This window comes from Rhyacophila brunnea, unplaced genomic scaffold, assembly GCF_057557595.1.
Source record: "Rhyacophila brunnea isolate RB1 unplaced genomic scaffold, BYU_Rbru_1.0 scaffold_16, whole genome shotgun sequence".
Lineage (NCBI taxonomy): Eukaryota > Metazoa > Arthropoda > Insecta > Trichoptera > Rhyacophilidae > Rhyacophila > Rhyacophila brunnea.
The window spans coordinates 5,040,989-5,068,264 of record NW_028232816.1 but is presented as its reverse complement, the minus strand read 5'-3'; the positions used below and the strand labels follow the sequence as shown (position 1 = coordinate 5,068,264).

Genomic DNA, 27,276 nt, shown 5'->3' with positions numbered 1-27,276 from the left:
GGAAGTTCTTTTCAACATTGTAGATAGATTTTTTTTAAATAATTGAGATATTTAAAATGAAAAATGTAGGTAAATGTATTAAATTGCAGATTTATATTCACTTGCTAGATGCTAAATTTTTAATGAATGAAAAAACACTAATTTGCCTCTCCTGTAATATTGGTAATATGCATTAATCGTAATTTACTTCTCGAAAATATCTCTCGGATCATACACAACTAACACGTAAAAGTCTCATCATGGAAACAATTCATTACAAATATTAAACTCACGTGTCAGGTGTGATCTCCATAACTTCGTTAATGTTTCCAACAGTAGAAACGCAGCATAGATCAGCTATCGTCGTGGAATCACCAGCCAACCAATCGTTTCCATCCAGGAACTTGTCGAGAAACTGCAGAGCTTCATTCAGCTCGTCGAAGCGATGCTGCGGAATAGAAGTCTCTCCATTCTTCAGCAGAGGAGCCTGCCAAAAACAATTAGTTGGTATTATGACCATAATACTATGTAGAAATATCATATTGATGATTAGAATAAAATGTAGGTTCCGTTGGCTTATGTTGAGAAAAAAATATTTTAAATTACTTATGTTCACTACATATGAAATTATATATTATATAATATCAGTAGGGCTCAGCCTCCCTTCAGAATACTTCTCCTGCTAGGACCATACTGCGACTGCTTTTGCTCCACCACCCACTGACTCACTGCCAGAACTCCTACCCCCTCTTCGGCCATTCTGGGCAGTGTTGACCTGTGTGTCCCTGATAACTATCTTAGAAATAGAGAGCATCAGTTGTTTATACTCTCAAGGTGCAGAACCAACCTGCCACTGGTAATGCCAATTATTGGGAGGGCGATAACTATATTCAACCAAATTGCTTCGGGTGTTGATATATTCCACTTGCGTGAGGGTGAGTTTAGGTAGACGCTATTTTATAAATTCTTCAACTCCTTAGCAAACTCGGTGTACTTCTTTCAACTTATATAGTTGTATATTTTTTTTTCACTGCTTTGTATGATTATATATTATGTTCTATTTTATTACCACGTTTTTATTAGCTCGTATTCTTGTTTGTCTGGCACAGATTTTTTTTTGTGCAGTACAATTTTTTTCTTGTTTTCCCAAGATTTTTAACCAACTTCCCGACTAGCTTGACATTTGAAACTTTTAGAATATATCAGAACACGACGACAATGCATTCTTTTAATACTTTTGGCCATCTTTAAGCAAAATTGAATTCATTGTCAGTTAATTCTGTTTTGTATGTTTCGGAAAAAAATCGTTTAAAGTAATATTTACTACACACTGTTATTGGTTGCTAAGTGGGTCCTAGCAACTAAATTATTAATATATACGTGCGTTACTATGGAAATCAATATTAAATGTCAAAATGACATTTCAGTATTCTATATTTATTCAGTACTAGCTGACCCGGCGAACTTCGCACTGCCTCAGAATCAATAATCTTGTGTTAACTTATTAGCTGAATTAAAATACTCAAAATGAATTAAGTTCAAAAAATGTGCAAAAATCAAATCAAAATGAAATAGATTACATAGTTTTGGTTGGTTCAGATTTCGAAGCATGATAACTACCAAGTCAATCTTCAGTTGTAAATTGTGCGGTGGCAAGCCAGGCAGATCCAATAAGTTTAAAAATTCAGTTAGATAGTTGGTTGCTTCTTCTTCGTTTATTATACAGTCGATAGATTTAAAGGAATGCATTGGACCAACGATTTGATTTTGAATTGTGGAGTTTAAGTGATCCACATCTTTGTTCTTTGCCGCAAAAATTGCTCGTTCACTCAACCAATTGTGATTTTTGTGGTTAGCAATGACGTTCGGGAACACTTTATTGATGAGGTCGAACGAAATCAATCCGTTCGATTCGTCGACAGGAACACGGCAGTTACCGATAGTCAGCAATTGCTTAGAGAAATCGTCGGCAGATGGATCGTTTAGCAATGCAAATCGCATGTTCGTCGTCAGCCGAAGTTTCTTCACTTAGCGCCACAGAGTCTATGATTTGAGGCAAGCGTTTATTTCATCGGCAGCGGTCGATCTTGGAATGACTGGTAGTGTTTGGCAGAAATTGCCAGATAGTAGAATCATTGCGCCACCAAAACATCTTGAGTAATTGCGCAGATCTTTCATAGTTCGATTGAGTGCTGCCAATGCGCATTTGTGCGCCATTGTGCATTCATCCCAGGTGATGATTTTACTTGCTATCAAAACTTTGGCCATTGCTGAGTGTTTCGCAATACTGCTTGTGGTGTTTCAGTCATTTGAAGGTTTAACGGCAATTTCAAGGCTGAATGAGCCGTTCGGCATCCTTCTAACAACGTGGCCGCTATCCCAGAAGAAGCAACTGCTACAGAAATTTCGGATCTCGCACGAACAGTGGCCAAAATCAATTTCATGAGAAATGTCTTCCCAGTTCCACCAGGCGCATCGAGGAAAAATAAACCACCATTTCCATCATCAATTGCCTTCATTACACTTCCTTCTGTTTGGGGTTCAACATTGGTACATTCGATCGAACCGATAGGTTCAATGCATCTTGATCATATTAACGTTCACGTTCCAATTCTCGATTAAAAGCGTCATTCATTCCACGATCAGGCGTTGGCATTCCTAACTTGACTAACAAACTGCCGCACATGAGATAACACATGTCTTCGATCAAAAGCAAAGCCTGGTTATGTATGTTCTCATTCACTTCGAGATCGGGAATTCTCTGAAATGACACGAATTCGATGTAAAATGTCTTCTGACATGTCATCCTTGTACTTGTTCCACAGCTCGGGTGGATTTGATGGGAAGCATGTCGAAATAATGATAGCAAATAATGTGCGTATCTGACTTGGAGATGCAGAAACAAATGCTTTAGCGATTGTCATGTCCCAATGAGTATCATTTTCAAGCAAATTGAGCTTTTGACATGCAGCACAAAATGTTGGACACACTACACCATTGACAGTTCGAAGTGATTCAAATGATGTCGGCCCACGAACATTTACCAGCAACAACCGCAAGTAGAATCATTCGCCATTCTTCGGAAGAACTGTGTAAATGCGCCCAAGCGCATCAGTAGAATGCACATCCGGATGATCAGGAAGCGCATCGCCTTGCTTCCGACGCTGAAATTTCTTCGATGAAGCGTTCCAAGTGTAATAACGTAGCATCTTAGAGTAGAACAACGTTCGTGCAAACGGATCGCTTTGGCAAATCGAAAAGAAACTGGTCAATGTTGGCGCTGGAGATATTTCAGCACGTTGAGCAACATTCGATGCGTTGAAATAAACTTGTTGACCATTCTCCAGATGCACCGCCAAATGTACAGCAGTGTGATGACTTTCATGAATGGGGAATGAGAGAATACGCCAAATTGCTTCATTGCAGCTCACATATCGACCAACTTGATAGTGCGTGATTTCATCGTTGTTATTGGGAGTTTGAACGCCAAAAACTACAATATCGCTGCCTTTGGTGACATATTCGCAGATGTATTTGATGGACTTCACTGAATTGCAAAACTCCACGTTGCGATGCGCCTTGAATGTTTTGGAAAAAAGTGGCGAATAAGGAACAATCCAAGTGTTGTCGACCACGATATCGTTTCACTTCATTTTCGTTGTGATAGTTCTACCGTTATCATTGGGTGATCGACGCTGATACAGTGGATAACCATCATTGGTAGTGATAGTCTCCGCCGTTAAACTTCATGGATAACGCTTGGAACACTTGCCGTCGACCATGCACGGTGATTGGGGGTTGATGGCGCAACACTGTCTATGAATCATGTAAGTAATTACAACATCATGCAGGTCTGGATCGGTTTCGGGATCAGGAATCTCGACACATATGATGTCATCTTTTTGGTCTGGTCGAATTCTTTTGACTCACCAAATAAGAATGTGTGCATGCGGCAAGCTTCGTTTTTGTCATTCAATCGAATACATCCAGCATCGAGTATCCCCACAGACGCGATGATTAACAATGTAGTTCATCAGCGACAGGATTTTTTGTTTAAACACACGTGCGGTGATGTCGTGCCGATCACTTGATGTTTGTCCGGGGAGTAGCAGTTGAACAATTTCTATTCATTTTGGATTTCATGTAACGGTGATGAATAGATCTGGACGACCGTAATGACGAACATATGTCATTGCATCTTGCGCATATTCATGCATATGACGTGGGCTGCCAATGTACATCGCCGATAGAATAGTCAATCGACCAACATTAGCTGCATCTCCTACGGTGCTGATTGCATCGCGTAAATGAATCGCAGTTTGGCTTGGTTCAACCGAATGAAAGTGAGGCGCTCCGTCTCGATTTTAAGCAATCGACGAAATCGCAGCAAATAGTTGTCAGCATTTTGACGAATCATCAAATGATAAACACTGGAAAATTAATCACATAATTCAAAATTACATAATGAAGCAGTTATCGATGCACACACAATCACAAATTTGATAACCTCACAAAGTGAACATCTTCGAAGGCAACTTACCGTTTGAAAATCACGATCGAAATAGCTATTTGCGCACCTAGCTGGTAATCGGCTCGATTATTCACGTAGATCGATTGTCGAATGAAGTTCGAATGATGGTTTTTGAAATTGGTAGGTAAATAATGAGCAATACCAGCAATGAGATCATGTAATTTTATCCTTGGCTTTATTTTTGGACGCTGTCGAAGAAGTAAAAAAGATTCAGACAGGACAACTTCCTCCAAAATTCGCCGGAGTATACAACTAGTATATAGTATATTAGTCTATGTATACAACAAAGTCTTTCGGGATTATCTGAGCCTGATTCACAACTGTCAAAAGATAGATAATGCACACAACGCCTTTCATTTGTTTGTTTGTTTCTTGTTTATTCTTTCTGTCATGTATCGTTGTATATGGATTTAATTTTTTTGTGATTTTCTTTTATTTTCGAATGCGCGGTTCGGAGTTCAAAATGTCAAAATGTATGAGAAAATAAATTTTCTTCATAATTTATTTTTTCCGTGATTTATCCAATGTTTTAATAGTTATTCTGCTATTCCGGACGGAGACAAATCCAACAAATCAAAGATTATAAAAATCGGTCCAGCCGTTCTTGAGTTATAAATGGTGTAACTAACCCGACTTTGTTTTATATATATATATATATATATATATATATATATATATATATATAGATATATAGATATCTATCAAGTCCAAAAAAAATATTTATTAATACATTGAATTGCCAAGTTTATATGATTCAACAGAAAATTTAAAAACGTGGTATATAAAAAGTTCTTTTTATCTTGTAATTATTTATATTTAAATTTTTATAATTTTTTTAGTTTTTTCTTTATAATAATGTTTTATGTCGTGTTGCGAACGTCTTAAAATTATAATTTGCAATGTCACAATATGTTAAAAAATAAAATGAAATTGAATAATTGAAATTCGCTGTACCAAATTATGAACCCCAGTATTTAAGCCAGTACATTAGTGCCATATATACAGCATACGTGTATATGGATTAAAGATTTAAGAGAAATTATGGAAACTACAGCAGCTTCCTGTGTCGTTAGAAGATCATGTGTTGCTTGGAGTCGTTAAATCAAGGAAGAAATGCGAATAAAATACTACTTTAGATAATAGAATCTGTGGACTCATATATTTTTTCGCCTGCGTTGCTAATTAATGCTAGTATTTATATAATACATCTATTTAATTAAATTTGATTGCGTGTATCCAATCAAAATAGTGAAGTTTATCATGCGCTATTTTTAATTTAGTTAATGGTATATAATAATATGTGTAGTTAGGTTACAAGATTTGAGAAACTGTGTGGATTACAGCAAACTTTCTCATCCTACTAATTGGTATTTTTGAAATGCCGTAAGAAAAATTTTAGTTTAGCTTGTGTCATCAGCCACACAAGACGAAAAAGTTTGGAAACCAATAACTTAATCAATTGAACAAAATTAAAATAAACTAATGTATTGTATTTACGACTGTAGCTTTGAAGGTGGCAAAAAGAACTGAAGAGTTAAAGTGCAGCTTCTGGTCAACCAGCGCCCTACGCCTTGGCTCCTTCGGGTACAACTCGTCAGTTCGGCCGTACGCGGAGACCAGGTAACCAGCTATTGCTTGGCTGTAATCAGAAATATTTTTTTAATATTTATGTACATAACAAAATAATGTTTATTATATGGATATAATTTAAGTGGACTGTAATTTATGGTTGGGATAGGTATGGTGAACTGGGGAACTCCGGGCACTAACCTTGTTGATGGTGAGCAGAGGAAATCCCGCACTCTTAGCTCCCAGTCCCACATACTGTTACGGTTATGTCACAATGTCATTCGTGGCTTTGGAGCACATGATCTATACAGACATGCGCGGTCACTCTGTAGTTTTGAATAGTGATGAATGTAAACGTCGAATGTTGTTGGTGTCACTGTAGATATGGCACTAAATTAAATGTGTCCAGGAGATACATCAATTTGGAAGCATTTGGGCGGGAGTGGGGGACATAATTGGTGCAGAATATATTTAAAACATTAATTTATATTGAAATACATAACTTGGAATACATCGGGAAAAAATTAACAAAACAAAAAATAATAACAAAACAAAAAATAAAAAAAAAGAAACTCATCTTTACCATACAGTGGTTATAATCGATTCAGAAGTGCTCATGATGAATTAATAAAAAATCAAATTTTATTGGCGTGTTATGATTATATTCATTTCGGTCTCAAGGGTATTTTATCGATATAGGTACCGTCAGCAATAATATTCTGTATGCGAATAAATAATATTATTGCTGATTGTACCTACTTTGGAAGAAAAAATCTCAAAACCTGTGTTTGAAATAGTTAGCAAACCGCTACTTTGACCATCTTTGCTTAAACAGATGACTGTACAACTATTTTCGTTAACGATAATAATTTATTAGAAATCAAAAGTAAAATATTTATGCCCTATTTAATGGTTTAACTGAAACGTGATATTGGCTTTTGTGATGAAACATAATAACTATTATTGTCATCAATTATTATAAACCGCTAATAAATAAATTGACATGGGATATGCGACGAATATAATCCTAAACTGTAAAAATATGTATTTTTGTGTATGAAGTGTCTAAATGTTGTAAATTTACAACATACCATTGTTTGAATTATTTACCAACGCAACATTAACATAATTTATTTATTTTTGATATATAATTTGACTCATAAATAATACTTACATAAATAAAGCCTCAAATCTTAATGAATATTCATAATAATAAATTGTGTTGCATCCAAATATTTTGTCGATTTTGCGACCAAACATTTCATTATATAAACCCCCTCCCTCCCCTAGGATGTGGCGTCATATATGGACAACTCCTAACTCAACCATAAATTAAAAATATGTATATATGCCTCTCTATATTATTTGTATGCTGAAAATTTGGATGATTTAGAGTTGTCATGTATCGCACACAAACAGTAAAAAAAAATTCAAGAAATTTTAATGAATGAAAAATAAGAAGATGGTAGAAGAATATCGTTGGGCTTGATCTTACAATCGTTATTATTTTTTGTATGAATCAACTCGTTACGTCTGAAGCCGGCCTACAGTGACGTCACGTAGCAGTAGGCAGATTGAGCGTCGCTTGGGGGTGGCAAATTGTTTAGAATCATAAGATATATTATATAGAAATAGCTACCTACCTAAACTTAGTTATAACGGAAATATCTTTCCATTAAAAAAATCAGCTCACTCTTTGTAAACAAAATGTATGTATGTTTAACAAGGCTGTAATTTTTTTGTCAGGTTCGCGATGCCTAATTTAATTCCGTTGCCATTCGACGTCACATCCTTGGTGACCAGAAACGACACGTACAGATTTGCGAATTATACATATATGTAGGTACCTACATGCTTACGTAATTTAAAATGTTTCCAAATAATATTTCCAGTCACTCACGAGTTTTGACAGTTGTCAGGTGTATTTTTAAATGTATCTGAAACTGTGGACTCGCAATGTTGTCTATTGAAGCAGAGATGGCATTTAAATTAGATTTGGATGCCATAGTTACTGATTTTGCAACAAAAAAGGACATGATTTTTTTTTATTTTAATGGGTTGAGACTATTAATTAATAGTGTATCTATGATTAAAAGTATTCGTACATATTATATTAAATAAATACTTAGGAAAATTGTTTTGTTACATGTTGTACAATAATAGCATAGTAAAAATTATGTGTAAATAATAAATCTGTGTATTGCTAAATGGTACAAACCAAATGTGTCGGAAATATCAACCAAATAAGACCTCAGACTGATTTTGGGTAAGTGTCTGACTTACATTATTTTTATTCACTTTTTATATCTACATATAATTTTGTATGTTTTAGTTAAAGGTACATATTTTGTTAGTAATGTATCCATACAACACATTTCTTAGATATTGGAGTAATGAAAGGATGACAAAAAATACTGTATAAAATAATGGGGCGGCATTTTGTGTAGGGACGTCACTGCAAGCCCATGCTGTGATTATTGGTGGGATTATTTATTCAAAGGAATACGGCTGATATTTACTCTATAAGAAATTTATAGCATAATTGAATAAGTAGCCCTATAAACAAAAAAAAAACAACACAGAAACTTTAACCACACAGAACGCAATCGACTTATCAAACATTATTTTGTCGTAATAGTAATGCATACTATGTACCTACTTTAATTGTAACAAATCGGTTATATCATCATAATTAACTACTTTTATATTTTTAATGAACGTATTGATTATTTTTATGTACAACTTTGATTGAAAATCAATAATATATTACGAGATTATACTTAGTCATATTTATGTAAATAAGTAGGCTTAAGCATTTAAAAAATGCTTTTAAGGGTACGACTTGTCGTCAATTTTTCCACTTCCGTAATATACATATTATCGTCGGTAACTTTGAAACAATAATAAAAATACTATTGAATATCCAACTTACCTGTCTGAGAGACAGAAATCTTTTTCTTCGAGAAGAGGAATCGTATGTAGAGGATTTTTCTGCAAATGCACAATTATACATTATCTGTAATATTATTGTACATCGCTATCAAATGGGATTCATATTAACTATTTCCTTTTTATGAAAATTGTTTGACAACATAAAATAACATCGAATAAACTTAGTCAACGGCAAAATATCTGAACAATCAGATAATAACATTAACGGCCCACGTGCTCGTCGTAGGTCGAAATTGAGTTTTTATTGTATTTTCAAACCATGATCCTGGACACTCTTTAAACGTTGTAGATAATCTATTTATATAATTTTGAAGCCTTATTATCCTTTATAGTTATTTTACACATTTGATGACTGCATAAAGTATTTTTATTACATAACATAGTATTCTTTTAAACCTCTCGCTCTAATGTTTCAGAATATAGTCATATTTCGGTACATAACTGTGCAGTGGTGTTAAGATTTTTTACATTTATTAATTTTTAAACGCATTTATAAAACCATTAGTATAATTTATGACCAGATGATTTTTGTAAAATATTCACGATAAAAAATTATATTGATAATCTCTGTGATCCCAAATTTGACAAGAATTAAGTATTTTATTATTCAAAAAATCGGCAAGATTAACACATTTGAAGATGATTCTAAAGATACTTATTATAAGCTATGTCTTTGACGATTCAAGTGTGATAAACATCTTATGAATAATGATTGCTTTATAATAATTATTGACCTAAGAATAAGGTAGTGTTTTTTTTGAAATACGCCATTTCTTTTATCATTCCCCAGTGGTTAAGCTACAACATACGGCCGTAGCCATAAATTGACAAACTATAATTAAAGTAGGGAGTAAAATTATGTTAACGCGCGTGTTTGAACATGTACCTAACCGAATTTTTTTTTATTTTTTTTTTAAACGGTGCATGTTCAAACACGCGCGTCAATATCATTTTACTCCCTATTTCAATTATAGTTTGTCAATTTATGGCTACGGCCGTATGTTGTAGCTTAACCACTGGGGAATGACAAAAGAAATGGCGTATTTCAAAAAAACACTACCTTATTCTTAGGTCAATAATTATTATAAAGCAATCATTATTCATAAGATGTTTATTACACTTGAATGGTCAAAAACATAGCTTATAATAAATATCTTTATAATCATCTTCAAATGTGTTAATCTTGCCGATTTTTTGAATAATAAAATGCCTAATTCTTGTCAAATTTGCGATCACAGAGATTATCAATATAATTTTTTATCGTGAATATTTTACAAAAATTATCTCGTAATAAATTATACTAATGGTTTTATAAATGCGTTTAAAAATTAATAAATGTAAAAAATCTTAACACCACTGCATAGTTATGTACCGAAATATGACTATATTCTAAAACATTAGAGCGAGAGGTTTAAAAGAATACTATTTTATGTAACAAAAATACTTTATGCAGTCATCAAATGTTTAAAATAACTATAAAGGATAATAAGGCTTCAAAATTATATATATATAGATTATCTACAACGTTTAAGGAGTGTCCAGGATCATGGTTTGAATATACAATAAAAACTCAATTTTGACCTTCGACGAGCATGTCCCCCCTAGGCAGAAATGCCGAATTATCATTCTTTTAGTATCATTATATTTCTAGGTATATAAATAGGTATACATGCTTTACACCTTATATAGCGCCTGTACACATGCATGGATTTACTTGCAGCAATACTGTGTAGTTTAAACTATTGCGATAATAACTGTTTACACGTAAAAGTGCTGACTGTCTAGCCAATCTCATTCTTCAAGAGTAAGCGAGACGCGATGTTGTTATTTTATAGTACTATTTGACAGGTCGTGAAAATTGGTTAACCTCAAAATGAGTCTGCGCGGCTTAGTTCGTTTTTTTACCGACAGGTTCGCCACTATGGTTTTACTGCGCGGGCGCAGATATTGAACAAACACCAACTGTTCCAAGAAGCTTTCAGAAGCTTTCAGAAGCTTCCGAACTTTTTGATTCATACATGCAATCTTGCAACTTACATGATAATGCATGTTTCCACATGCATTTTCTTGTTATGGTTGCGATAATACGTACTCTCAGCAGTAAATCCATGCACGTATAAACGTGGTATTTTAGTAAGAATATTCATAATATGAAGCATGAACCAAATACTGTTTAGGACCCGAAGTAGGGTTGGAATCCACCATCAACAGCATCAATGGTGGACTTTCAGACAAAGGTCCTTGTCTATAATATTGTAGGTAGTAGACGGTATGTACTTAGTTTGTTAAATCATAATGTTTAATTGAAAAATAAAACAAACTACCGAATGTGTTGGTTCTACCTTGATATAGTCAGGATGCATGTGGTCTCCGTCCATCAAGTTCATATCGACCAGCTCCAGCGGAACTCCAAGAGCTGATGATGTGAGGATAGCGGCACGAGCTGGTGGGCTCATGTACGTCATATATAGTCGAGGAGCCTCACTAGGAAAATGATAATATTATTATAATCGTTGAGAAATGTATCTGTGAAAAGTGAAAAACTTATAACACCATCTCTCAATAGGTACTGTACATTTTTCAACATTTTTCTTTCAGTATTGCTACTTCAAATGGTGCATAAATTTAATATTATGTAGGTAATTTACAATTCTATTATTTTTCGCCGTTAATAATTGCCATGGTATTATAAAAATAACAAACACTTCAAAACGTTAGCTAGTTAACTAAATAAAAAAAATATTACTTACGCAAAATTAAGTTCTGTTTCATTTATAAGGTGTGTCGCTGATCTCCCCAGGTGGCACTGTATTATCAACATATAACACAACAAAAATATAAGATACTAATATCGAATCAAACATAATCAAAATAAGTAATACTAGTAAGGAGTAAGGGCATCTATTGATGGAATTGCGAAACATACAATTTAAAATAGTTTACCGAACAATTATTTCTCTCATATTCTCAATGCGTAGGTATATTATAAAACATTAAAAAGAAATAATTACAAGATAAAAAAAACTTTTTAAATACCACGTTTTTAAATTTTCTGTTGAATCATATAAATTTGACAATTCTATGTATTAATAAAAACTTTTTATTGTACTTGATAGAAATACTGAATAAATATAGAATACTGAAATGTCATTTTGACATTTCATATTGATTTCCATAGTAACGCACGTATATATTAGTAATTTAGTTGCTAGGACCCCCTTAGCAACCAACAATAATAACTTTCCATACAAAACAGAATTAACTGAAAATGAATTCAATTCTGCTTAAAAATGGCTAAACGTATTAAAAGAATGCATTGTCGTCGTGTTCTGATATATTCTAAAAGTTTCAAATGTCTAGCTAGTCGTGAAGTTAGTTAAAAATCTTCAATCATCCAATACAAATCTTGGACAAACAAGAAAAAACTTATACTGGACACACAAGAAAAAATCTGTACCGGACAAACAAGAATACGAGCTAATAAAAACGTGGTAAAAATAAATAAATATTTAAAATTCAAAGTCAATATTAGGTAGGTGCAACAAAAAACTGTTCTATAACATGCGTTTATTAAAAGCTATCAGTTTACTATTTTATAATATTGTTTCGCGATTGTCAATTTCATCATTGAAAATTAGTTTGATAAATTCACTCAAATGTGTATAAAAGATTTTTTAATAATTTTATTATTTATTCATAGTTCTATTTTTTTTACAACGCTTCGATATGAAAGTTGTAGATTTTTTTGTAGTTTTCCACAATTAATTTATATTTTTTACAAATAATTACCGTTTTCATTTTAATGGACATTTTCACTAGGTAATAAAACTTTAAATAATATTAATTTATATAAACTGTAGGTATATCATAATACTCAATATTATTCATACACACAAAAACGTGCCTTTTTTCATCACCGTATATTTTTGCCAAGTATTAAATTTTTTTAAGAGTGACAAATATTAACAATATTATGTTTCTTGTTACTTAAAAAAACCGACTTATCTTAAAAAGAATCTTGAAAATTTTAAATATCGCATCTTGGAATTTTTGGAATTTTAACATTGCCGAAGTGTAGTTTTATAACTTCACTCACACATCTTCAATATTTAGTGAAACGGAAATTTTGCTAGGGTTTTTTTATCTTTGAATTGAAAACATATTTATATATCTTTTTAATATTTTTAGATACCTATTGATCAAAATTACATAAAAACTAATTTACGCCATTGTTATGTAATAGAAAGCAGTTAGGTACCTACATAGATTTAACATAATACATACATGATTGTCTGTTTTAAAACAAGTGTTTATTTTGGGTATTTGAAAATTAGTTATAATATCATTCTAAAGATGGGTTGGTAATTAATAGTCCATAATGGCTGTTAACCAGGGTTCGAAATTGACCGGAGCTCACCGGAGCGCCGTTCCGGTTCATGACATCATGAAATCCCCAAAATTATCGCTCCGTCTCATTGAAAAAATAATTTGACCATCTAGATATGCCACATTATAATAAAATATCTAAAATTCAATTTTATAAAATATTCATAAAATTAGATAACTATACTTATTAATATTTTCTGAAAATTATTTAGCGCTCCGGTTCGTAAAATTTTCCATTTCGAGCTCTAACTCAAAATCTCATTTAAAATATTAAAAAAACCTTCGATATATTTTAATAAATTGATTTTTTCGTCAGTCCCTCTTAATATGGGCTAAATAGCACCACCTTCCTTCCTTAAATATATTACATATATTATTATCCTACGTCTGAAAGAAATATTACCCATTAAATATTTTTTTTGGAACAAAATAATATTTCTCATGTTCGCTTGTCAAACAGGCGTTGTCATTTGTGTAACTTTTCAGTGAAATTAGTTTAAAATTCTAATCAATATTTTTAAAGTGACGCTGTTATGTAGATTTGGTATTCATTATAAATAATTATTATAATACTCCTCCACAAAGGATTACGTATTCAAACAGTAAACAAAAATGATTTCATTTAAGTATAAAATATTCTAAGCAGTTTCGCTTCGGCATTAATAATATATCCACCATCAAGTAGCAAAGAGATAATTCTCAGAGAGGATGAATTTTCTTTAGTCTTTGGTAATTCCTTATTTTATTAACAATTATTTATTAGTATTATCTTGGAAATTTGATCAAAATAAACGAGGCGTTCATTACTATCGATACAGTCAAAAACATTGCTTTGGCCAAAAATGCACATAAGCGAAAATTATTTTACAACATTAGGTCGTATTCTTATATGTCCGGTGGTTGTTTGTCCGGTACAAATCTTGCAATCAATTTTTAACTTACTTCCCGACTAGCTGGATATTTGAAACTTTTAGAATATATCAGAACACGATGCCAATGCATTTTTTAAATACTTTTAGTCATTTTTAAGTAGAATTAAATTCATGTTCAGTTAATTCTGTTTTGTATGAATAGTTATTTTGGAAGAAATCCGTAATCCAATCCATTATTATTGGTTGCTAGGGTCCTAACAACTAAATTATTAATATATACGTGCGTTACTATGGAAATCAGTGACATGTCAGTATTATTTCTATCAAATACAATTTTTTTGATCGTTTAAGCTAGTCAAGTCAAGTTTATATGATTTAACAGAAAATTTATAAACGTTGTATATAAAAAGTTCTTTTTATCGTGTAATTAATTAGTTTTATGTAGTGGAAACATTTAATCCATAACAATATCTAAAACTATTAGCATGCTCTTTTTTTCTCGCGTACTTAACAAATTTTATGTCAAATCCCAAATCGACTATAATAATTATTGTCATAAGTATATATTTTTTTTTGTAATTGTGCCGCAAATGGCCATGAGTTTGTATATATATTTTTTTGACGAAAACAGTTTATTCCATGTAGACAATTATAATAAATACTTTTATCATGTTTGCGCATCGGCTTTTCGATCCAATAATCGCTAATTGAAAATTTGAAATTTTCATACATTTTGATGCACCATTATCACAAACTAAGATTATATGAGGTAATATTAGGTTGGGGTAGGTTAGATTAGCTTAGGTTATGTTAGGTTAGGTTTGATCTATAAACAAAGTTGTAAAATCTCATAGCCACCTCTGCGGCACATTTACCAAATAGCGTAAAAAGCGTACTTACCATTCAAAATTAGTTCATTTTGACAATACTAATTGAAAGATATAATTTATGTATTATGAATTATTCAAAATAGAAAACAATAAGCAAATCGCACTAACATAAAACCGATCTATTTTTATGTAACTCTACCAAGAATAAAAATATGTAATATTTTGTCTTCATAACTTACCACAAACTTAAATTTTAAAAAAAATCGTTAAAAAATAAAACAAACCTCGTCCAAAGAATGCTTCTTTCTCCCCATCATTTCGAAATCAATTTTTTGGTCAACAAAATGAAGGTTACAAAATATTTTATTCTTCGACTTTCTTCGATGGCGTCTTTCATTCAACTAAGACATTTCGAATTCTTCGCATCCATTTCATGCCGTTATATCTGATCGCAATAAATTGATCCACTCACCTTCACCTGCACGATTTTCTTTTTCAAAATACCACTATGCAAAAGGCCGTAACTGAAATAATAGAATTAAATATTTATCACTCGGCAAAACTCAGTGTTTGTAATTGCAGCGATTACCATACATAAACATGTACCATAATAAAAAAAAACAGTATTGCACTTTTTTTTCTACTACATTGAATAGGTATTAAAATTAATAATACATTGAAATGTTAGACGTGAACGAATATCAGTGCAATGGTGACAAAATTAAGTAAATCAACTTCAAAATTAAATATAGGTATATTCTACAAATGTTTTCAACATTCTGTAAATAATGTCGTGTTCTCAAATCATCCATTAACGGAAAAAAAGATCTGTAATTTTATTAATATCATTGACGTGTGAAGAATAACAAGTTATGCCAAAACAGTGAAATGAAATATTACGTTGCTAGGAAAATAACAACAATAATTAATTTATACCTACAGACCTACAAACTTAACTTATCTGAAGAATGGGATGGGGAAGCCACTGTCGAAAACTACCCAATTAAGTCTCGTAAATCTGACATTCGAATGACATTTTCAAAATGGCGTCCTATGGTAGTTCGTAGTTCCATTTTTGGCCATTCTACAGATAAGTTTGTAGGTCTATACACCATGTTCATTGTATCCAATGTTAGGCATAAAATGCTTATAACATGTCATGCAAACAGCGTTGCCAATTTATCGTTTTTATTGCCAGGTCTAGCATTTTTCGACAGGCATCTGGCTTGCAAAAAACGTAAGTATCTGTCTTTTGGCGGCATCAAAAAATGCTAGCCTCCAACAGCTTTAAATGTGCTAAAAATACGCTAGATATTTAGTTTATTTATTTTCATGCGCATCAAATTTCTAACTATTAAATGCAATTAGATCGGTGCCTATTCTAGTAGCGTGAGCAATAAAACAACACAACTTAACACGTTGAAAATATAGGAGCATTCTAGTGGATGGTAGTGAAATGGTATCATATAATTTAATTTATGAGTGCTTAGGTATGTGACATTCGTTTGACGAATATCGGAATGACAGGAAACGAAACTTGAACGCTGTTGACAGAATATAGGCATTTCTTGTCAAATTTTAAATAGTATTTCTGTTAAAATGTGTGGTTTTTACGAGTATAGAATAAAAATTTACTTGCAGTTTTATTTTCACAAAATTTAGCGTTTTTTCCTGCCAAAAAGCTTGTTTTCTTACCCCGTCTGGCATGTTTTTGTCAACGACAGTTGGAAACACTCCATAGAAATCAGTCATAGCCATTTGCAAGTGCGAGACCCGATTGGATTATATGCACGAGGCTTCTAGGCTCCATATATCATTGTATCATTCCAAATAGTTGAGGGGATTATTTATGTATCAGACATTTTGGTAATATAGTAAAACTACATCTAATTGGGATAATATTTTCTAGGCTTTTTATTGGCAAATCACTCATAATTAATAACAATTTAAACACCCAGATTTTTCAGTAACAATTAAAACACAACAGATAAAATTGTGAAACTACAAAATATACTATAGGTTCTGGCTGGCGGTTCACTTTTGTCTAAAATAATGTATTGCACTCTCTCTCCATGATCTTTCACGATCCTAATGACCTAATTATGAATGTATTTTATAATAATTACTGGTACTAAACAGCTGTATTAGAACACGTTGTTTTTCCAGAGAATTATACGATTCTACTTCATGAAGGCCCGTGTTTTAAATGTTTTATACTTGCTCAAATATTGTATTGAAATTCATTTAATATATTCTTTCGTTCCAACAATTTATTGCGACTCACTTAGATCACGAGGCCCCCCAGAGCGCGGCCCGATTGGGTCTAATCGGTCCAATCGCCATAAGACCAAGCCTTAAACTAGTTACATGTGCATGCATTATGTGTGTCTTGATTTCCTCTGGCATCTACCTTCGTCCAGATCTGTCCGCCCATCTGGTTGAATGCGTGAAAATAATTAAATATAACTCGATACTATCTCTCCATTCTGTATGAGGTCGACCGGGTCTTCGTTTGCTTTCCAACTTGCTAAATGTCAGTTTCATTGTTATACGTGACTCGTCGATCCTGTGTACATGGCCCAGCCATCTAAAGCAGCCGTACTAATTTTAGAGATTATATACCTATCGATGTAATTAATGATGTTGGACAGATTATAGTATACGCCATCGTATGTATAAATTTTAATCGACTGATTTTCGCTTTTACGCACATAAGAAACATTCATTATCATTTTTACTTAAATTATCTCAATTAAATAATAAAAAAAGTATTCGTACGTCAATGTGCTTAATGGAAAAGTTTGTATAAAAGTACTATTTTTGGATATGTGGATTGATACCAAAATGTATCATTGTAGTAAAGTAATTATTATATTAACAGCTTATATTCAGTACCAATTTAAAGAAAAAAGCAGTTGTCTATGTATGCATTCGGCTCAAGGCCCACTAATATAAACCAGTCCTTCCTAAACTATCAGGTCCTAAAAGAACATGATTGATATTTTTTTATAAAATTTACTAACTTTGACTAAGTTTTGTCCAACGATTGTCTCTTCTTCGAGCTATGTGTCCAGCCCATCTCCATTTGAGGCTTTTAATGAACTCTATTACATCGCAAACCCTTGTCTGCTTCCTTATCCACTCATTCCTCTTTTTGTCCTTTTGCGTTATGCCCAGCATGCACCTCTCCATACCACGTTGTGCTACTCTAAGTTTCTGGATCACTCTTTTACTTTGGGTCTATGTATCACACGCACGTGTGATTACGGGAAGCACACACTGGTTGAACACTTTGCGCTTTAGGCACAGTGGAAGGTCACTTTTGAAGAAATTATTCAGGCGGCCAAAAGCACTCCAGCCTACCTTTACTATATTACATAATATAATATTCACATACATATTATGTAATATACATTCGCTTTAAAAAAAACTCTTGCATCTGATTATGAAGGAAAAAATTAAATGAATCAATTTTCAGAACATTGAAAAAGCTTGCCAAAATGGTGTAAGTACGCTGGTAATTTTTTTGTCTGTAAAACCGTACTTGCATGACGTAAGCTAGGAACATAATGCCTTATGGAGTTTTGTCGTGTATATAAATACACATGTATATACATCGTATATTATTATTATCAAACCACTGCAATCCATCAGTACTCGTCTGGCCTGTTGAGGCTTTTTGGTGGTGGTGTTTCTCTCATATTTGAGACATGATCTGTCCAATGGAGTCGCTCCATTTTTACTATAAGACGACGTGGGGATTATTGTACTACACTCACTGTTCATATTTATACCTTTAATAATTTAAATTAATAAAAAGTTTAAATACTTCTATCTTATTCGATAATTTTAATTTATTTTCATAAAGGAGGTATGAGAATAAGTCAATAATAAAAAATACTGGTATAATAATCTTATCTTGCGTTTACCCTTTCATAACGATACGACAAGACATTCATGAAAAAATAACGATAAAATAAACCAATATTTTTTTGGTGATATACAAATTGGTTCTTGACGCAGATTTTAAGGCTATGCGCTGAGCGTGTTAAGCCCTATTTTCTAAAGTGACAGAAATATTGATCCAATGAATATTTTATTGGAAACGAACAGGTAAAATACAACGTCATCGCCAATACTATTTCTGTCACTCGGGTAGGCGTGGGTACGTAATAGCTTCTCCGACAAAACATATCAATTATTTTTGCACTCTAATATTATATGCGTCCTCGTTGAGTTCATTCCATATTCACTCCCTTTATCCTGATATAATATGACATTGTAAAACTACCTAGTTATTATGGAATATTGCATTCATACCACTGGACTGAAATACCGAGTCGATTAAGTCAGGGGTGTTTTAACCCAAACCATGAATCAGAATGAGAATGGTTCGACGATATGTATTTTAAGTCATATTATATAGCAGTGGCAAAGGGTGAAGGTAGGCTGTTAAGATTCGACAAAAATAACGCACACTAAACTTTGTCAGTCGTACGTATTTGTTTTCATTGAATTAAGACTACAATTTACAGATCGTGTTGTTTAGTTTTTAAAATCCATCCAAGCCCTGCGAAAACCAAGCCGTAATAGGTATTATTCAAAAAATAGTCATGTATGATTTAATATCATAATTTTAGATATTTTATAGATAGAAGAATATTTTTTATCGAGTATGGTTTGGTATAGGCAAGGCTTAAAGAAAGAATTTTAAAAAACTAACCAACACCATCTACAATATGTATTCTTAATTCAACGAAAACATATAAGTAAGACTGAAAAGTGTGCACAAGTTTGTCGGATCACCCATAACGTACCAAAACTATTATGGTTTGGTTTAGGCAGGGTTTAATTGATTTTTAAAAACTAACCAACACCATCTATCAATTTTGCAGTTTTGGTTCAATAAAAACAAATACATATTAATTAACTATTTCTTTTATTCAACGAATAATTCACAAGATTTAAGAATGTACCGTTCTAATTAACATACATAATTCTGAAAACACTCATGAGAAAATATAGCCAATAGAAAAATCTTTTTCTAAAAAAGTAAGATTTGGAGAGCACTAATGAGCAGGTAGATATTAGTAAAAAGCCAATAGTTAAAATTTGTTGCAATTAAGCATGGCAGTCGTAGTATAGTGGTAATGCCCAGGGCGCGATCCCCAAGAGACGCAGGGTCGTTCTTGCCGGGTGTCTTACTTTTCTCGAAAAAGATTTTTTCTATTGGCTATATTTCAGAGAAACTGAGAAATTCTTCCTCGTTGATGCCAAGTCGCAATGGCCGATCGGTCCAACTGAGATTAGGATTGACTTGAGAAGTTTTTCTCTTTCAACCGACATATGGAGACACTCCCAGAAGATATGATCGAAATCCGAAAACTCTATTACGCCAAGCTGACAGACCTTGGAGACGGAACCACCGCATCATGTTAATAACTGACAAGTCCAATAGTCTATAGCCAGTCTACTTATCTTTTTGAGCCACTTTATCTTAATACTAAATGCTTTCTGCATTCTACAATGCATTCCTCACTATTTTCCCATTTTACATTCCCTACCCCCTCTACTCAATTATAAATTACAACTAATTTACGAGCATTCTCTTTCGCATATTATACATCTAGTTCTTTTTCAACCCCCACTTTTTATATAGCAATAACATAAAATAAACTCAATTCTCAAACGTAGATTTTAAAGCAGAGTATCTACTATTTGAACAAAACACAATATGGCGTTTTAAATCAGCTTTATGAAAAGTAATTCGTACCAAATAAATAAATTTTAATAATCAGTCAATGAAAATATTATAATAATAATATGGTACTTATAATAATTTAGTATTAAAACTATGTAACTTAATTCTAACTTATTTGTTTTAGAATGTCTTCGAATATTCCAGTACTCTACTCCATGGACATAAGTCCACCTTGCCGGTTCGTCTTGATGACTATCAAAGCCTTAAATCTGGATGTTGAAATCAAGAATATAGACCTCATGAAAGAAGAAAATAAGTCTTCAGATTACATCAAGGTGCGTATAGCTAAAAACTTACGAATATCAGGGGTGGTCAAGTTGTTTGTTTTGCGATCGATGTAATATATTTTAAAAAATGTCACGAAATATCAACCAAATTCGCAGAATTTGCAAAATAAATTATTAAATACATATATATTACATGGTACACTTACATATATTTAAATAGGTACACGTTAAAACATATCATACATTTTTTGTTTAGCTTGAATATCAAAAATTATGTACATATTATTACAAAACAAATCTAAATGTAGGTATTCACTCTTATTATTTTATTCACTATAATATATCGTGAATAGAATTTTTAAATTCCCAAAACCAAATAATGATATACACTTTTTTCACCACAATTCAAAGACTGATAAGAAACACTTCTTTTTATATGTGGCTGTTATCAGATTCCTGTAACTCAGATCTCAATAATTATAATATTATTTATTAAATATTCATTTTTCACGTACAATCAGTCAGTATCTATATAATATAATATTCGTAATGTTATGAGATAGCGGATCTGCAATTACATAACATTGCGAATTAATATTATTTCATAATAATTTCAACATGTTATTTTATAGTGCGCCGGTCAATAAATAGCGGGTCATAATCGATTGGACATCTCACTCGATTACAACTTTCCTTTAAAAACACATCGCACCAAATTACCTTTATATTTATTATATTGCATCGAAAGTACCCTTGTAGAGTTATTTGATACAGCAAATAAATTCTCGCCTTTTCCGTCTTTTATCTACAATACCTAGCCTCCGACGAACAAGAATTCTATATATATATATATATTTAAAAAATACAAATTATTCCTGGCAGCTTATATGCTGAATGCTTGTGAATACTTGAATATCCAAATCTTAAGTTGTACGTAACTAACGTCTTTTCACGAGATAATCTCTCCTGTATCTGATACATTGGATCACAAAAGCTAGTGGAAAATTAAACGACTTAAAGTGAGTTTGGAGCAGTTTTCATGTCTCCGTGTTTTAGTAATGCGTAAATTAGTATTGAAACTGGCCTTAATAAGTATTATAATTATTACGGTGCCATGACAAAACAGAATATGATAATATTAATACAGAGCTTGAATCCATTAGAATTTAAGAACAAGATAAAACAGAAAATGACAAAACAGAACATGACAAAACAGAACAGTGACAAAACAGAACAACGATAAATATAAATTTAATATTGAAATTTTCCTATCTCTATTATGTTGATAGATGTTTAATAGCACAGATTTTCAATACGCCATAATAAATCAAATAATTATATACCTACTTTCTGCATTCCTAATAGCTAGAAAGCCTCAAATAAACAGGACTTAACTCGGTGTCGCCGGCAAGCTTAGGATATCTCATCTTAATCAATATAATATGTCCAAAATGATTGGGTGACTAGGTAAATAATGACGTAACCTAACCTAAATAAATTCCAAAAAAATTAATGTTTCATTTTTTTCCTGACTTAATAAACTAAATTTTAATAATAAATATGACCATAAAATATAATGTAATAATAAGATGTGACCCTGCAACGAATTCACATGTTATTACATTTTTTTTACAATTGTAAGTTTATCTTTAAATTAAAAGAAAAACAAAAAATCTTTTTATTGTTTCCAGATACATATTTATTAATTAATACAGTTGAAATTGTAAATTATCAAAAAAAATCTCAAATTGCAAGCTTCGTATTTTTCCGCTAGGTTCTCTGCCGGCATGCCTCTTCCCCTTACGCCGGCCTATAGAGTCAAGGATGACAGGTTCGAATCCTGGGTCTGGCAAGTACACATATTGTTTTTCAATTGGTGTATGATTCAGAATATGGACCTAATAGGTTGAGAAAGTGGCTGACATCCATTTCTCGTAAAAATAAAATCTGTTAATACAAACCTCCACTCTGTGGAGGCCCATATGATCGTTTTAGGATCGGACATGGTCGAAAGAAAAAAAAAGAATGTTTTAGAAATAATTAAGTACTAAATAAATATTATGTTCTATTGTTTTTTTCTATATTTTTTTTAATTTATTGATTGTTTATTATTTACTAACCCTACAAAATAAACAAGGTAGGTATTCCATTAAAATTTCAGAATTTTCGAAGTGTTCCATCGCGGGAACCCCTGGTTAGATTCTAACATATAACCCATAGTATTTTGTAATACATTAATGGGTCTATTCTATACACAAGTTAGCCGTGTAAACTATCAAAACTGTCTATCTCGCGTTAAAAGTTAACACAGCCAAGAGAGGGGATGTTAAAACATAGCACTTTTAGTTTTCAATATTCTATATTAGATTTATAGAATATTAAAAACAGTTATATTACGCAGACTTAACAATCGCATATTAAACTTTTAAATCTATTTGCGTAAGTATTTCTTCATCGGCACACTAATTGTATTCGTTCAATCCTCAATACTTCAAATGAAATATTGAAAAACTCACCGCAATCGACGTGTTAGCTGCACCTGAATTTAGCCTGATATGATAATAATATATTATAATATTTGTTATTGAACTGATCAATCTCATCTTGATTTAATCATTATTTTTTATATGCACCATATTATCAATGAAATAATACGTATTTATAGCGAATAATCATGATTAATAATGCATCGTAAAATAGCTACTTATCACTATAATCATAATCTATTCAACAATATTCTCAAATCGATCGTAATTGAAGATCGATATCATTTTAATAATTTTCTATTACCGACTTACTGATATAACCATAAGCCTCAACGAGGACAATAATCGGTTTCAGAAGATAATGTCGCATTATAATTTATGTAGGTATCTCTCTATATTTTTATGCCCAATAAGGAATCGTTCATATATTAAATTCTAATAGATTTAAGTTTTATACTAATCCATTTGTGACCAGCCATAACGAGAAAATATATGGGTAAACATGTATATCCTATAGTTGGCAAGATTGCATGCATGAACCCAAAAAGTTTGGAAGCTTCTGAATAATTTTCATGCGAAACTAGGGATTTTTTGATCTGCGCCTGCGCCTGGAGAAACAGTCAGCACTTTTACGTCATGTAAACAGTTATTGTCACGATAGCTTAAAATACTCACTACCTATTGCTACCAGTAAATCCATGCACGTCTAGTTGCCAACTCCGATGCTTGTATGTCAAATCATCAACTGTCCATCCAAACCCTGAAGTGCGTCATCGTTGTGCAGCTGACTGCTTCTGCGTCTTTCAGCATAACTGACTATAATTATTGGAAAATACTACTTACCAAGAAAACGGACGAGTCAAGGAAAAGCATTATCTATATTTTTTTAAGAACCTACAAAGCTGCCTATATTATGATTAGATAAAACACAATCCTAATTAGGTTTTTTTCAACACGCGGTAAATGATTAATCCAATTGCCCTATTGCCTAGCTACCTATTGTATAATTTAATTATACCCATATTGATAAAAGTATTCTCATTTATTTATGTAAATAATCACAAGAAATTAAAAGATAATATTATCTTTTATCAATTAAGACGGTAACTCAGATAATGCATGAATCATTGAATACAATATAATGTTAATAACATCTATAAAAACTACGAATAATAAAACTCCAACGTATATCTATGATTTCGATATATTTACTTATTGGTCAGCATTTTGATTATTTCCATGACACAGAATAAAGTTTTATTTTTAAATTTCGTTTGTATTTTGTTCTGTTATAACTCAAAAACTTCTAAAAGAATATTGATCAAACTTACTTACTTTATAGACGACGTTATTGGTAACAATGTAGTAAATTCATCTCGATATCTAGGCGTGCCCTTCTACTCTCACCTCACTACTTCTACACAGCAATCTGCCCACTTTATCTTGTAACTTTGGAATCTTTTTAGATATCAAAATGAAACTTTACTAAATTACAATAATGTAATCTATAAGTATTGCAAATTTCATTAATTTTGATTTAATAGTATTTTAGTTCAGTGGATTACCTTTTTGGTGAGGCTGTAAGATGAAATAATTCTCGAAGGTGAAGAAATATGGAATATATTTAAAGACATGTTAAATAATATATTATTTTCAATAGTCACATAAGTGAAACGTGCATATTTTTTGCGTTTTATGGCCTGATCGTCATTAGGTCATAAACCAAATCCAGCTTCTGGTGTGTGGGAACTGGCTTTCGCATTTCTATCTGATTAATCTGTACTGTGGAATGGAAATGACATTTTTTAAATCTCAATTATGTGCTTAGGTATCGTTGAAATTAATAGTCATAATGTTTGAAATCACAGACTAACACTTTAGTTTTTTTAGTAATAGGTAGGTATACTTAGATAAATAAAATTGTAGTTACTTAATTAACCTTTTTTTTTACTTTTTGTACTACAATGGATTCGTGTAGTAGTCTTTTTCTTGTTCACAGCTTAACCTCATGCATAAAGTACCAACACTTACCCACGAAGATCTGACTCTGACTGATAGTCACGCGATTTGCACATACCTGATCAACAGATTCTCCCCTGACTCTAAACTGTATCCTGAGTCTCCTAAATCCAGAGCACTCGTCGATCAGATGCTGTGTTTTGACATGTGCCATCTATTTCCGAGCAACAGCGCGATTATGGTAAGAAAATATTATGTATGTTGGTGACGTCCCAAACTTACAGTGAAGATTACTCTTTTTAAAGAGTAAATTTGAATTATCATTTTTTAGAAGCCTATTATCAAGCATTTTGTGTCTACTGTGTGCCAGTCGACACCATTACTACTTTTCAACAATCATTCAACTAAAAATATATTGTCAGTTCATTGTCTTTAATCGTAATATTTTCTTTATGTATCTGAATAAAAAAAATAAAATTTTAAACTATCTGTAACCAAATACGATAGGAATAATAATTTCATTTTACATTTATATTCTCGTTGACGGAATAATATTATGATAAACGTATTACAATCGATTCCGCTTAATTGCGACACACCGAGGTTATGTTATTTTGGCTAAATTAAGCAGCTACCCCGAATAGGCGAATTCCACATTAAACAATGAATACACCCACGATGGCTGCGCGGCTTAAGCGTCGGTCTATAACGTCATGGATCCCAGGGTCAAATCCTGGGTCTGGCAAGTACACATATTGTTTTTCAATTTGTGTATGAGTCAGAACATGGTCCTAATGGGTTAAGCAAGTGGCTAACATCCATTTCTCGTCAAAAAACGAAATATGTTACTTAATATCACCCTCCACTCTGTGGAGGCCCACATGATATTATTAGGATCGGACATGGTCGAAAGAAGAAGACGTTTTCTTTAATTTTTTATATCTATACCATAGCCAGGAGAATAATAAATCATAAGTAAGAACATACAATTTAATTCTGAAATAATTACAAGATAAAAATAAATATTTATATACCACATTTTTAAATTTCCTGTTGAATCATATATACTTGACAATTCTATGTATTAATAAAAACTTTTTATTGTACTTGATAGAAATACTGAATAAATATTATAGAATACAGAAATGTCATTTTGACATTTCATATTGATTTCCATAATAACGCACGTATATATTAATAATTTAGTTGCTATGACCCCCTTAGCAACCGACAATAATAACTACCCATACAAAACAGAAATAACTAAAAATGAATTCAATTCTGCTTAAAAATGGCTAAAAGAATGCATTGTCATCGTCTTCTGATATATTCTAAAAGTTTCAAATGTCTAGCTAGTCGGGAAGTTAGTTAAAAATCTTCAATCGTCCAATAAAAATCTTGGACAAACAAAAAAAATTTATACTAGACACACAAGAAAAAATCTGTGCGGGACAAACAAGAATACGACCTAATAAAAACGTGGTAAAAATTCATCAAGTGTCTGTAAGTTTGCAATTCCACAAAATCGCGAAGCGGCGTAGCAATTACGTAGAGTATACGTTTTATAACCTTTCATTTTTTTGCACTCTTTACTGTACTGAAACGTCTCTGCCTGATTACCTCGCATAAAATTAAATCAAATGATATTCACTTGTATTAACACAATGCTTACGGGCCCTTTTAATTATTTTTTTAATTAACGTTTTAATTTGCATTTGAAAAGT

The 27,276-nt window shown here is 32.1% G+C and overlaps 2 protein-coding genes across 2 annotated transcripts in view; both read left to right on the top strand.

The window, feature by feature from the left end:
* The window catches only part of LOC147074236 (uncharacterized), a 626,724-nt gene that overhangs the window by 99,087 nt on the left and 500,361 nt on the right, over nucleotides 1-27,276 (top strand). The gene's annotated exons all lie outside the window — the stretch shown is intronic.
* The window catches only part of LOC147074250 (glutathione S-transferase 1-like), a 30,838-nt gene continuing 3,885 nt past the window's right edge, over nucleotides 324-27,276 (top strand). Inside the window, exons 1-4 of the mRNA XM_085944087.1 lie at nucleotides 324-482; nucleotides 6,016-6,130; nucleotides 21,005-21,155; nucleotides 25,593-25,793. Coding sequence (XP_085800213.1) covers nucleotides 425-482; nucleotides 6,016-6,130; nucleotides 21,005-21,155; nucleotides 25,593-25,793 — 525 coding nt within the window. The 5' untranslated portion in view covers nucleotides 324-424. The remainder of the gene's footprint in view (nucleotides 483-6,015; nucleotides 6,131-21,004; nucleotides 21,156-25,592; nucleotides 25,794-27,276) is intronic.